The 14073-nt window shown below is 43.9% G+C and overlaps 1 protein-coding gene across 2 annotated transcripts in view; it reads left to right on the top strand.

Moving 5' to 3' along the window:
• GYG1 (glycogenin 1) overlaps positions 1 to 11678 on the top strand; it is a 40896-nt gene extending 29218 nt beyond the window's left edge. Inside the window, exons 6-8 of one of the 2 annotated variants that reach the window (XM_059884999.1) lie at positions 7840 to 8059; positions 10496 to 10546; positions 10822 to 11678. In XM_059884999.1, coding sequence (XP_059740982.1) covers positions 7840 to 8059; positions 10496 to 10546; positions 10822 to 10995 — 445 coding nt within the window. In that variant the 3' untranslated portion in view covers positions 10996 to 11678. 2 annotated transcript variants of the gene reach the window in all.
• The last annotated feature ends 2395 nt before the right edge of the window (positions 11679 to 14073 follow it).

Genomic DNA, 14073 nt, shown 5'->3' with positions numbered 1-14073 from the left:
GAGCAGGCCGTTCAGGCTACTGTGTTTTGTAATTAAATACCATTCTGTTTGTGCAGTGAGACCATGGTTACATAAACTGTGTAACTGACAAACCTTCATATGTGGTGTTCAGGGTTAGGCCTAATGAGGCCGCCCCTTTCGTGGAGCCCAGGGCAGCCTCTGGTGATCTCCAGGAACATCCTTTGGGTGACTACCTTTTGCACAACTGCTGAGTCTGTCTTCACTTCCTCCCACCTTTCTGTCTGAGCCCCATGATTCCCACTCAGCAGCTGCCTCTCTCCCCACCCTCGAAGGGCCCAGGGCAGAACTTTCAGTGACTCACCAGGCCTGTTCTTCTGTTCATCCTTGCTCTGAAACTTGTTTTTCTCCCACCCCTGTTCATTCCCACAGATCTGTCAGGTAGGTGGCACTGAGGTTAAAGTAATACCTCAGCACCTAAAAAACAAGTTCTGATTCCTGACTGTGCAGAAATAGGGCTGACTGTAGAATGAACCTGTGACATCGGAAGCCTCCGCACCGTGGGCTATAAGCCCAGCATCTTCCTGTCTCGCGTATCTCTCTGCTGTCACCTCCTGGATCCTCGTGAACTCTTCCAAGTCTGCCCCCCAGTACCCTGGACCCAGTCATTTTTTTCCCAAGAAACACCTCACATTGGGCATTTTGTGACTTGTTTTGTTGCTGGAATTTGAGTAGCTGTTGAGGGAGTACATCACACTGGGCAGGCTTCCACAGTTCTGCTCACCTCTTGACCCCCACCACCGCTTACCAGCAGCCAAGGGATTCCTCTCCTTTGAGCAGAAAGAGCAGTTCACCCCACATTTAGGACCCTTTTGGAGAAGGAAACGGCAACCCACTCCAGTATTCATGCCTGGAAAATCCCATGGACCAAGGAGCCTGGTGGGCTACAATCCATGGGGTCGCAAAGAGTCGGACACAACTGAGTGACTTCTGTGTGTGTTAGGACCCTTTAAGATCTCAGTTTCTACCTCTAACAGACTTATCAAAGAACTCTCTTAAAACCAACACCGCTCTATCTAGGCAAGGACCCTCCAGTGAATAGAATTTTTCACGTTGTTAGGGTGGAATGTGAAGTCCTAGAGAAAAGAAGTCCTTCCCCTGGCCACAGAAGGTAACGGTGACTTAGCATTAAAGAAACACTCAGGCACCGTGGATTCATGAAGGAAGAGCCCAGGCCTGAACCACAGTGAAATGCAGGGTATGGACTGTCCCCAGTGGCATTCCTGTTGACTAGGAGAAGGCCATGGGCCACGTGGGCAGGAATCCAACGGGCGTGAGCCGGGTGTCCAGGGAGGTGGCAGAGGGCTCTGAGCCACCTCGGGGCACAGGCAGAACCAATGTACGCTTCTGCCTCCCACAGACAGTGGGCAGTCCTGCAGGTAGGTGGGTTTGCTGCTTTGCGGTGGCATTCTGCTGTAGAATAGACCATTGTGCCTTCCTCTGCATGTGCTCTGATGGCCCAGTTCATGGAGTGAGGTGCTGGGAAGGCCTCTAGACACTGTCAAGCACAGTCCACTTGAGAGTCCCTAAGAAGCACCATCCATTTCTTGCTCTTGTTTTCCCCTTTCCCCCTAAACTTCATGCAGACTGCATCCTTCTGAGAACAGTTTTCAGACAGTGCTAAGTTGCTTGCTCTCTAGCTTCATTTCCTGTTAATTACTTCCTGCTGCTATGTCCTTGACTATATTGGGGATATTTCCAGGGTTCGTTTCCAGCTTTGATATTGACTGACTGTTTTATTAGTTGCTCAGTAATGTCTGACTCTTTGCGATCCCACGGACTGTAGCCCGCCAGGCTTCTTTGTCCACAGAATTCTCCAGGCAAGAATACTGGAGTGGGTAGCCATTCCCTTCTCCAGGGGATGTTCCTGACCCTGGGATCAGTCGTGGGTCTTCTGCATTGCCGGCAGATTCTTTACCATCTGTGCCACCAGGGAAGCCTGACTGTCTGTAGGCAAGGGGTTAATCTGTGGAGTGATACTCTGAGATTATGTCCTTAATAATTCTGGGAATGTCTTACAGCCTGGCTGTGGTGGAGAACCTTAGCTCTAGAGCCAGACTACTTTGCTGAAATCCTAGTCCTGTTATTTACCAACCACATGATTCTAGACAAGTTAATTTCTTCCTACCTTGGTAGGAATCACAAAGTTGTTTTGGAAATTAACTGAGGTAAACCAGGCAAATGTTAACCAGTGCCTGGCACACGTGAGTACTCAGTGCATGCTCAGTCACTTAGCTATGTCCGACTCTTTACGACCCCATGGTCTGTAGCCTGCCAGGCTCCTCTGCCCATGGAATTTTCCAGGTAATACTCAAGGGAGTTGCCATTTCCTCCTCCAGGGGATCTTCCTGACCCAGGGATTGAACCTGCATCTCCTGAATTGGCAGGTGGATTCTTTACCACTGAGCCACCTAGGAAGCCCTGATAGAAGTTAGCTCTTCCAATTACTATTGCCTAAGCATGTGTGAACTATGAGGAGAGTGGGCTGGAAAGGAATAAAGTTCATGCTGTATTCATGTTTTAATATTATTTTTCTTAGTGTTGCTGTCTCTCATGTAATGACTGTACATGACATTTAAATTAGGCTCAGCAGGTCATGGGTTGAGACATTGGTTAGTTAATAAAGGAGAAGCCTTTAAGTGCTATTGCTTCAGGCAGGGAAGTCGGGGCAAGAGGGGTGGATATCAGAGGAGGTGGGAGGGGGCCCCCCTCTCACGGGTGCTCTATTCTGGTTTTAGGCTTAAGTGTACCGCTAGGCTGAGGCAGTGCCTGTTGTCCCTGCCTGGCCCCCGCTGCCCCAGAACACATGTATCAGGTCTCTGGGATGGGTTGCCCCCTCATCATTAGAACATTTGTTGAAGGCACTTCTCTTAATCCTGCTCATCTTTCTCAGGCCTTGACTGAGCCTCTTCCGAAAATCCCTACCTGCAGTAATTGCTTTGGAATGTCCATAGCACTTAATGTCAGCACTGCCCTGCTGGCTCTGATGTGTTGCCTGCTTGTTCTATTGTTTCTTATTTTTATGTGGATGACTCATCTCCATGTTTGGATAAAGGCTCTTGGGGCTGCACACTGACCATAGTAGTGGTGCCTTACATGGAAGTGTTGGTTATTTAATTGATCGCCCTGGTGGTGGTTTAGTTGCTAAATCATGTCCGACTCTTGTGACCCCATGGACTGTAGCCTGCCAGGTTCCTCTGTCCATAGGATTCTACAGGCAAGAATACTGGAGTGAGTTGCCATTTCCTTCTCCGGGGGATCTTCCCAACCCAGGGATCGAACCCAGGTCTCCTGCATTGCAGGCAGATTCATTACCTGCTGAGCTACAAGGGAAGCCTGTCTATGCACAAATTTGAGCATTATGATTTATCCCTTCAAGAATAACATTCAGAGTTCTTGTGTGTGATGTGCCCAAGTATGTGAATGCATATAAAATATACCACATGTATAAAATAAAGAATATGCTTGGGAATCTCAAGTATCTACTCCATCATCAGAAGAAATGCCTTGAGGGGAGATAGTTATCCTTAGGAGGAATTAGACAGTAGGCTCTCTTTTTGTGCTTGGTTTTGGAGTAGCAGCGTGGCAGGATGGTAAGAACTTAGGCTTAAGAGAGGGACAAGACCCCATCGCTGCCACTAAATAGCCCTATGACTCTAGACAACTCAGCTCTAGGACCTTCCATTTAACACATTAGTAAAAATCTACCTGGCAGGACTATTATTATTCCCAAATGTGTCCTGAAAGAATTTGGACCCCAGATGTTGTTGTTCAGTTGCTCAGTTGTGTCCAAGTCTTTGTGACCCCATGGACTGCAGCACCCCGGGCATCCCTGTCCTTCACCATCTCCCGGCATTTGCTTAAATTCATGTCCATTGAGTCATTGATGCCATCCACCCATCTCATCGTCTGTCATCCCCTTCTCCTGCCTTCAGTCTTTCCCAGCATCAGGGTCTTTTCTAATGAGTCAGCTGTTCGCATCAGGTGGTCAAAGTATTGGAGCTCTAGCATCAGTCCTAATGAATATTCAAGACTGTTTTCCTTTAGGATTGACTGGTTGGATCTCCTTGCAGTAGAAGGGACTCTCAAGAGTCTCCAACACCACAGCTCAGAAGCATCAATTCTTTGGTGCTCAGCCTTCTTTATGATCCAACTCTCACATCATTACATGACTACTGGGAAAACAATAGCTTTGATTAGATGGACTTTTGTCAACAAAATGTCAGATAATGATAGCTATATAGCAGGTCTCTGACATTAAAAACAAAACAAAAAAACTTTAGGAGATAAGAAAGGTTACATGAATAGAGTTTGCATTGTTTTGATCTGCCCATCATGCTCAAGTACTTCCATTGCCTACAGGATACCTCCACTAAAATCTGACACTTGAACCCAACACCCAAGGATCTGTCCCATGTTACCTTTCCCTATCAGAGCTTTCTGAAAGTGACAGTCACTCAATCATGTCCAACTCTTTGCGACCCCATGGACTATACAGTCCATGGAATTCTCCAGGCCAGAATACCGGCGTGAGTAGCCTTTCCCTTCTCCAGGGGATCTTCCCAACCCAGGAATTGAACCCAGGTCTCCCACATTGCAGGTGGACTCTTTACCAGCAGAGACATGAGGGAAGCCCTCAGATCTTCCTCAGTTCAGTTCAGTCGCTCAGTTGTGTCCGACTCTTTGTGACCCCATGAATTCCAGCACACCAGGCCTCCCTGTCCATCACCAACTCCCGGAGTTCACTCAAACTCATGTCCATCGAGTCAGTGATGCCATCCAGCCATCTCATCCTCTGTCGTCCCCTTCTCTTCCTGCCCCCAATCCCTCCCAGCATCAGAGTCTTTTCCAATGAGTCAACTCTTCACATGAGGTGGCCAAAGTATTAGAGTTTCAGCTTTAGCATCAGTCCTTCCAAAGAACACCCAGGACTGATCTCCTTTAGAATGGACTGGTTGGATCTCCTTGCAGTCCAAGACACTCTCAAGAGTCTTCTCCAACACCACAGTTCAAAAGCATCAATTCTTCAGCGCTCAGCTTTCTTCACAGTCCAACTCTCACATCCATACATGACCACAGGAAAAACCATAGCCTTGACTAGATGGACCTTTGTTGGCAAAGTAATATCTCTGCTTTTGAATATGCTATCTAGGTTGGTCATAACTTTCCTTCCAAGGAGTAAGCGTCTTTTAATTTCATGGCTGCAGTCACCATCAACAGTGACTTTGGAGCCCAAATAAATAAAGTCTGACACTGTTTCCACTGTTTGCCCATCTATTTCCCATGAAGTGATGGGACCAGATGCCATGATCTTAGTTTCCTGAATGTTGAGCTTTAAGCCAGCTTTTTCACTCTCCTCTTTCAGTTTCATCAAGAGGCTTTTTAGTTCCTCTTCACTTTCTGCCATAAGGGTGGTGTCATCTGCATATCTGAGGTTATTGATATTTCTCCCGGCAATCTTGATTCCAGCTTGTGCTTCTTCCAACCCAGGGTTTCTCATGATGTACTCTGCATAGTAGTTAAATAAGCAGGGTGACAATATACAGCCTTGATGTACTCCTTTTCCTATTTGGGACCAGTCTGTTGTTCCATGTCCAGTTCTAACTGTTGCTTCCTGACCTGCATACAGGTTTCCTGCTTGTCTCTAATTGGAGGACACTCAGTCTGGCATATACATGCTCTGCAGCCCCTGCCTAGAAGACCCTGTATTACCACCTGGACCCAATGCCCGTCTGCTGTACAAGTTTTTAAGTCACATCCTCTCTCTCACCACCACCTGCCCCACTGACCTTAGCTGTCAGTGACCTCTTTGCCTCTGAACTCCTAGGGCACTTGCTGTTCCCATCTTCCTTTTGGCACTTGTATTCACCTTTATCATTATTTCGTTTTCCATGTATAGAGTCGGACACGACTGAGCGACTTCCCTTTTACTTTTCACTTTCCTGCATTGGAGAAGGAAATGGCAACCCACTCCAATGTTCCTGCCTGGAGAATCCCAGGGATGGGGGAGCCTGGTGGGCTGCCGTCTGTGGGGTCACACAGAGTCGGACACGACTGAAGTGACTTAGCAGCAGCAGCAGCAGATTATATACATAGGACAAACAGAATAGGACCATTCTTAACTCTTCCTTTTCTTATCTTATATAGTGTGTGTGTATTGTGAAATATAGTATATACACAAGAGGGTATCAGAAATGTTCAGTTTTAAGAAACATCCACCACTCAAGTTCAGAAGTGGACTATAACCAGCATCTTAGAAGCCTCTTTTTGTCTCTTTCCTATCACAGCTTCCCCTCTCTTCTCAAGATAACCAGTATCATGAAATTTATATTGATTACGGTTTTCTGCTCTTTAAACAGTACTTTTTTTTGTTTGTCCTTATGTAAGTAGATTCATATGTATGTATCCATATTTACATACATATGAATACATACCTGTATTCATATTTCTATTTGAATTTGTATAGTTTGTTCATATTTTAAAAATCAGTCATCTGTTGGCTACAAGATGTTTATAGCTACAGTTCATTTATTTTGGTTGCTGTATTGTATTCTATGATATCAGTATACCAGAAGTTGTCCTTAAGAAAACAGAATGGATAAGTAACCATCAGATTTCAGTGACATTCAACAGTCAGCAATGTATTTCTTGCTCATATGTTAGTGACTAGATTGGGACAGCTCTGATTGTCTCAGCTGAGTTAGGAGCCAGGCCACAGGTTTTGATCCACATCTGTTGTGATCGTCTCATTCTTCTGGAACATTCTTTTGCTGGCAGAAGTTGTAGCTTCTCAGGGAGGCTGAACAGAAACAACAGTGCTTTTAGAAGGCACACTGTCCCTTCTGCGCATTTCATCAGTGAAAGCAAATCATGCAACCACACCAATATCAGGGAGGCAGGAAAGAGATTGGGCAAGAAAGTGAACGTTCGCAGAACAGTGAACTAACCTGATGTGTGGCCATTCTGGTTGTTTCCAGTTAATGACTATTTCAGACAGTGCTGTGCCTGTGAACGTTTTATGTCTCCTATGTGCACGTGTAGGAGTTTCTCTGGGGTTCATGCCTAGGAGGTGAGCTTGCTTCTGGGTTGTAAAGCGTGAGCATTTTCAGCTTTCCTGGGTGATATCAAATGGCTCTCCAGGTGGTTGTATCTTCTCTGTCCTTGCATGTGTGCTCAGTCGTTTCAGTCGTGCTGACTCTGTGCAACCCCGTGGACCGTAGCCCACCAGGCTTCTCTGTCCATGGGATTCTCCAGACAGGAATACTGGGGTGGGTTGCCACGCCCTCCTCCAGGGGATTTTCCCAACCCAGGTATCAAACCCACGTCTCCTGAGTCTCCGGCATTGCAGGCAGATTCTTTACCACTGAGCCACCGGCTCTGTCCTTGGTGGATCAGTATTTGGTTGTTGCACTGATCCACTGTTACTTTGGGACTTTTGTGTGTATTTAACATACAATTGAGGACTTCTCTGGTGGCTCAGTAGCAGAGAATCTACCTAGTGTAAGAGCTGCGCGAGACTTGGGTTCAGTCTCTGGGTCAGGAAGATCCCCTGGAGGAGCGCTTGGCAACCCACTCCAGTATACCTGCCTGGAGAATCCCATGAACAGAGGAGCCTGGCTGGCTCCAGTCTGTAGGGTTGCAAAGAGCTGGACAAGACTGAGGCAACTTAGCACTCAGGCACAATGTACAATTGAATAATTTTAGAGGTAGGTCTAAAGTTTTTTCAGTGAGCTCAACTTTTCTAACCACGACTGAAGGATGGAAGGTGCACTGTCAGTGCTCAGAGTTCACTAACTGTTTCAACTTGTGTTCACTTGGCAGATTTGGTGCAAATGCCAAAGTTGTGCATTTCCTAGGACGAACCAAACCATGGAATTATACTTACGATCCTCAAACAAAAAGTATTCAGAGTGAGTCCCACGATCCCAATATGACTCACCCAGAGTTTCTCAGCCTGTGGTGGAACATCTTCACTACCAGCGTGTTACCTGTGCTTCAGCAGTTTGGCCTTGTCAAAGACACCCGCTCATATGTACATGTGGTAGGTTCTCTTTTTTTCCTTCAGGTAATTTGGTGTTTTGTTTTTAAAAACTTGGTATACGAGTAGAGACAGACTTTTTAGGGGTATTTTGAACAGAGACATAAGCAAGACTTTGTGGAAAGAAAACAGTGTTCATCGTAGAGGGGGAGAAATATTACCAGCAAAGATTAAAGCAGAAGTAGATATTGTGGCAGATTTCATTAGACTTGGGAGCACAAGAAAGGTTTTTAGAGGTTTAGACTGATAGATGTATCTGTATATATATCCATATGTTATAACTATAAAATCCTTAGTCCATTGTCCTAAGACTGTAAGATTATTCCTAAAGTAGTGGTTTACAAAAACAAAGAATGCCCCAGTTCATGTTTTAGAAGCCGCAAAAGTTTTAAATATACCTATTTTAGTTTTGCCATTTGTGTAGAAGAATATTTTTCAAGTGAAAATTACAATAACAGGAACATACAATAAATACTTTTCTGGGATTATTTTGAGTTGCTGTGTTTTATTCCTCTGGTTATATGGGATTTTAGAAAAATCCCTTTGTAAGAAGAAGATTACATAGTAACATTTACAGTTACATCCTTAAAAGATGCTTAGCATCTTTTCTGACTTTAAAGGTCTTCCTCTGAGGTTGGTTCTTTTGGAAGAGTTGGAGGACGATTGGAAATTAAACTTTTATGTTACGTATTAAGATATAAAGAATAAAACTAAATGGGTGAATTATAATCAAGTCTAAAAGATCAGTTAATTACCTTGCTATAATATAAGAGACTATAAAGTTAGATTTTAGTCATTTCACTTATGAGCACTGGTACTGAAATATACAAAGGAGAAAGTGAAAAACAACACATTCTTAGACTATTTGCTTTATATGGACCATGAACTAATATTTATACAGTACTTGGAATATTGCCTTGTACGTAGGAAGTGCTTACAAAAAGTTATCTATTCTTATTTAACCCTTATAACCACTCTGGCAAGTAAGTATTATTTTTGTTAATATCCCCTTCTTATATATTAAAATTAACTGAGACTTGGGAGAAGGCAATGGCACCCCACTCCAGTACTCTTGCCTGGAAAATCCCATGGATGGAGGAGCCTGGTAGGCTACAGTCCAGGGGGTCGCTAAGAGTCAGACACGACACGACTGAGCGACTTCACTTTCACTTTCCACTTTCATGCATTGGAGAAGGAAATGGCAACCCACTCCAGTGTTCTTGCCTGGAGAATCCCAGGGACGGAGGAGCCTGGTGGGCTGCAGTCCATGGGGTCGCACAGAGTCGTACACGACTGAGGTGCCTTAGCAGCAGCAGCAGCAGCAAAGAAGTCCCACAGCTTCTCCTAGTTATGTAACAGACCAGGCAGTAGCAGAGCTGGGACTCACACCCAGGCCTGAGAGACTGTGGTCCTTGTGAAGAGCCTTGTGAGAGGGGGACTCTCTGAGAGGCTGCCTGTATCATTCCTGTGGCAAGTGGAAGGCAGAGGCAGGACTAATCCAGGGGAAGGACAGGCGTTGCCGCAGCTATAATAGAATCCCGTGGAATCTACCCAAATACCTTGGAATTCTAGAATATTTAAATTCATACATATATACTCATACTTACATATAGCAACAGAAATAGGTAATAACATGTTCTGCTCTCCCATTTTCTCTGTTAAAAGCAATACCTGTATGTATTCATTTGCCTTCCTTTTTCTCTACTAATGGTTCTAGTCCTGTCACACCTGAGAGCTTCATGAAGGATAACCTTAAATGTTCTCTTATGCTACCACTGAAGTTAATTGCCCGTGTGGTGTGTGCTCAGTCGTGTCCACCTCTTTGTGACCCCACAGACTGTAGCCCACCAGGCTCCTCTGCCTTTGGAATTTTCCAGGCAAGAGTACTGGAGTGGGGTGCCGTTTCCTACCCCAGGGGATCTTCCTGACCCAGGGATTGAACCCACGTCTCTTGTGTCTGCTTCATTGGCAGGCAGATACTTTACCGCTAGTGCCATCTGGGAAGCCTGAAGTTAATTCCCCACCTGTATGTAATGAGATTTGAGCTTAATACCAAGGAGGCTTGCTCCATTCCCTGCACAGTTACCTTGTTCCTTCCACACAAGCCAGGGGCTGAGGGTTATGAACCAAGGGAAGTAAAGATGGGAAATGAAGATTCATTCAAAACTAAGCAGATTAACAGAAGCTACAGGAATAGATCTGACTTGGCAATAAACTTGAACAGGAAGATAAGTTTGGTGTATAGTCTCAAACCATTTAGCTCGCTTTTATAATGTGACGGCTGTATATGTGGTGCGGCTCTCTGCTTAGGTTCTTAGCTTCTGAAGTACCATTTTGTTTAAGTTCTCAACCTTTCTGAGCCCACACAGATCAGGAACTTATCATGAGACTTCTGTTCCCTTGTTCATCCATCTTACGCTTTCTAATGAACTGTTGCAGCTTTCAGACTTGGTCTATACACTGGCTTTCTCTTGTGGCTTCTGTAGAAAGGTATGCAGAACTTAAACATTAACCCTACCCAGTTAATTTGTTCCCCCAATGTTTTCACCAAGTCAAGAAGTCTTCATTTTGTTAGGAAAAAAAAATCACATGATCCTTGTATTTCCGTGTCTTTGTTTGTTTTGTTTCATGTAATACTTTTTGGTTTTTGCTACTTTGCATGATAATTCATCCTGGTTTTACTCACCTTCCTCAATTTATTGCGTTCTTTAAAATGGTCCGACTTTAACCTCTAAAGGAGCCTCTACTTATTCTCTCCTTTCTAGGAAAATGTCTCAGGAGCCGTATCACAGCTGTCCCTTGGGGAGATCCCAGCTCCAGCACAGCCTTTTGTATCCTCAGAAGAACGGAAGGAGCGGTGGGAACAAGGCCAGGCTGACTACATGGGAGCAGATTCCTTTGACAACATCAAGAGGAAACTTGACACTTACCTCCAGTAGAAACACTGCAGTTTTCTGTGGACACATCCACGTCACAGGCACTTGTTTCTGATACTTAGTACCTAGAGCTGGGTTAAGAAAGGTCTGTTACAGTTGCTAGAGGCTTTCACTAAAATTTATCAGATGTGGGGTTTTTTGCAAGACAACTGGTGAGAACTGGGCAAAAGTTGTTTAGCAATTCTGTTATATGAACAACAGTTCTGCTTTTTAACCCTGAGCTTATATTTCAGAAATTCTCAATTAAGCTGACTGCCAATGTATATGGTAAGGGAAATTCAATCTTAAGTTGTTAAGATAGCTGTATCAACTCTTAAAATGTGCCAAGCCAGGCTTCAGATCAGTCTCCTTTCAGAATGGGACACGCATGGTACATGTCTCTTGCTTGCTTGCTGTACCCCTCACTAGACCTGCATTTTAGAGTCTCCCAGAGGCTGCCAGAGTGATTGTAATTCTGCTTTCAGATAAAGACAGCCTGTAATAGCACTGCTGAGTGATTCATAAGCGTATCAACAAATGGTGTTAACCCATTTCCTAGTCTTAGCGTCTGAAGGTGTTCACCAGTTTTCTGTGTACAGTAAGGCGGCATGCTAAAATGCTTTGTTCCGTTCTGTATATCTGAAAACAGCAGTGTGATGGTTCCCTGCAATGGCACCCTGTATGAAAAATAAACACTTACTGCCATATCTTGGTTGTTTCATTAAGGACACCCACTCCTCATGGGGAAAAAAAGTATCAGGGAATTTTTCATAATTTGTAGAATTTGTATTTTTTTTTAATTTTTTTTATTTTTAAACTTTACAATATTAGTTTTGCCAAATATCGAAATGAATCCGCCACAGGTATACCCGAGTTCCCCATCCTGAACCCTCCTCCCTCCTCCCTCCCCTACCCTCCCTCTGGGTCATCCCAGTGCACCAGCCCCAAGCATCCAGTACCGTGCATCGAACCTGGACTGGCGACTCGTTTCATACATGATATTATACATGTTTCAATGCTATTCTCCCAAATCTCCCCACCCTCTCCCTCTCCCACAGAGTCCATAAGACTGATCTATACATCGGTGTCTCTTTTGCAGTCTTGTACACAGGGTTATTGTTACCATCTTTCTAAATTCCATATATATGCGTTAGTATACTGTATTGGTGTTTTTCTTTCTGGCTTACTTCACTCTGTATAATAGGCTCCAGAAAAATAAATGACCCAATCAAAAAGTGGGCCAAAGAACTAAATAGACATTTCTCCAAAGAAGACATACAGATGGCTAACAAACACATGAAAAGATGCTCAACATCACTCATTATCAGAGAAATGCAAATCAGAACCACTATGAGGTACCATCTCACGCCAGTCAGAATGGCTGCGATCCAAAAGTCTACAAGCAATAAATGCTGGAGAGGGTGTGGAGAAAAGGGAACTCTCTTACACTGTTGGTGGGAATGCAAACTAGTACAGCCACTATGGAGAACAGTGTGGAGATTCCTTAAAAAACTGGAAATAGAACTGCCTTATGATCCAGCAATCCCACTGCTGGGCATACACACTGAGGAAACCAGAAGGGAAAGAGACACGTGTACCCCAATGTTCATCGCAGCACTGTTTATAATAGCCAGGACATGGAAGCAACCTAGATGCCCATCAGCAGATGAATGGATAAGAAAGCTGTGGTACATATACACAATGGAGTATTACTCAGCCATTAAAAAGAATACATTTGAATCAGTTCTAATGAGATAGAATTTGTATTTTAAAAACCAGTGTAAAACTTGACACTGAAAGATATGCTTTAGAAATTTTTTTCTAGATACCTAGGGAAATCTACATCTAGTGCTTTCCAGTGATGGTGATGTATCTGATATGATAGATAGAGGAAAGGAAGATCAAGTTTATCTCATCTGTCACTCACATTTCATCTCTATATTAAGTGGGTACTCAAATTTTAGAATATTGTAACCTTAATGAACCTAGGTTCATTGTCAGTGTCTAAACATACTCAATAATCTTTCAGGACTATTAGAATCAGTATCAGACTCAGTGTCTTCTAGCATTTTTATCCGTGGCTCAAAATGATAGAAGTACCAATATAAAACATACTCATTAAATGTGCAGGTCATTCCAGGTTGCACGGATGGCAAGCTAGTAAAGGGCATGATTTAAATGACCTTTTAAATCTGAAGTGAGTAATCACAAATTATTCTGTTGAAGAAAGCAAGAGGGAAAACCATGACGAGAAGAAACTTTAGAAGCTGCAGTGGCTTTTAACCTTCAAGATCAGAAATAAAGATTCCTTTATTTCCACAGTAAGGGTGTGAATGAATGTTGGAATATGGAAACTTGGAGGCAAGACTGGATTGGGGGACCACCTTGGATGTTGGCTACCAGAAGAGCTTAAGAAGAGCCTGAGGACTTACCTCAGAGTGTAAACTGTTAAATAACAAATTATTTCTGAAGGTGAAATAGGCTGGTTAGTTGGACTGGTGGAAAGTGAGTTGCTGTGGTCTTCAAATACGTGAAGCACTACCAAAGATTTAAGTGCCTCTGTGTGTCAGGTCGGAGAAGGCAATGGCACCCCACTCCAGTACTCTTGCCTGGAAAATCCCATGGACAGAGGAGCCTGGTGGGCTGGAGTCCATGGGGTCGCTAAGAGTCAGATACGACTGAGCGACTTCACTTTCACTTTTCACTTCCATGCAAATATACAAATTTACAACATTTGTTTTTCTGAGTTACTTCACTCTGTATAATAGACTCTAGGTTCATCCACCTCATTAGAATTGAGTCAAATGTGTTCCTTTTTATGGCTAAGTAATATTCCATGTACCACTGCTTCTTTATTTATTAATATGTTGATGGACATCTAGGTTGCTTCCATGTCCTAGCTATTGTAAGTAGTGCTGCAGTGGACACTGGGGTATATGTGTCTTTTTCAGTTATGGTTTCCTCAGGGTAATGCCCAGTAGTGGGATTGCTGGGTCATATGGTAGTTTCATTTCCATTTTTCTTAAGGAATCTGTGCCTAATTTTAAAGTTGGTTTCAGCCCTACGTTGCTTTCACAGTCTAAATGGTTATAAAAATGTCTG

Source organism: Bos taurus, chromosome 1 (genome assembly GCF_002263795.3).
Source record: "Bos taurus isolate L1 Dominette 01449 registration number 42190680 breed Hereford chromosome 1, ARS-UCD2.0, whole genome shotgun sequence".
NCBI lineage: Eukaryota > Metazoa > Chordata > Mammalia > Artiodactyla > Bovidae > Bos > Bos taurus.
This window is presented reverse-complemented; position numbering and strand designations above follow the sequence as displayed.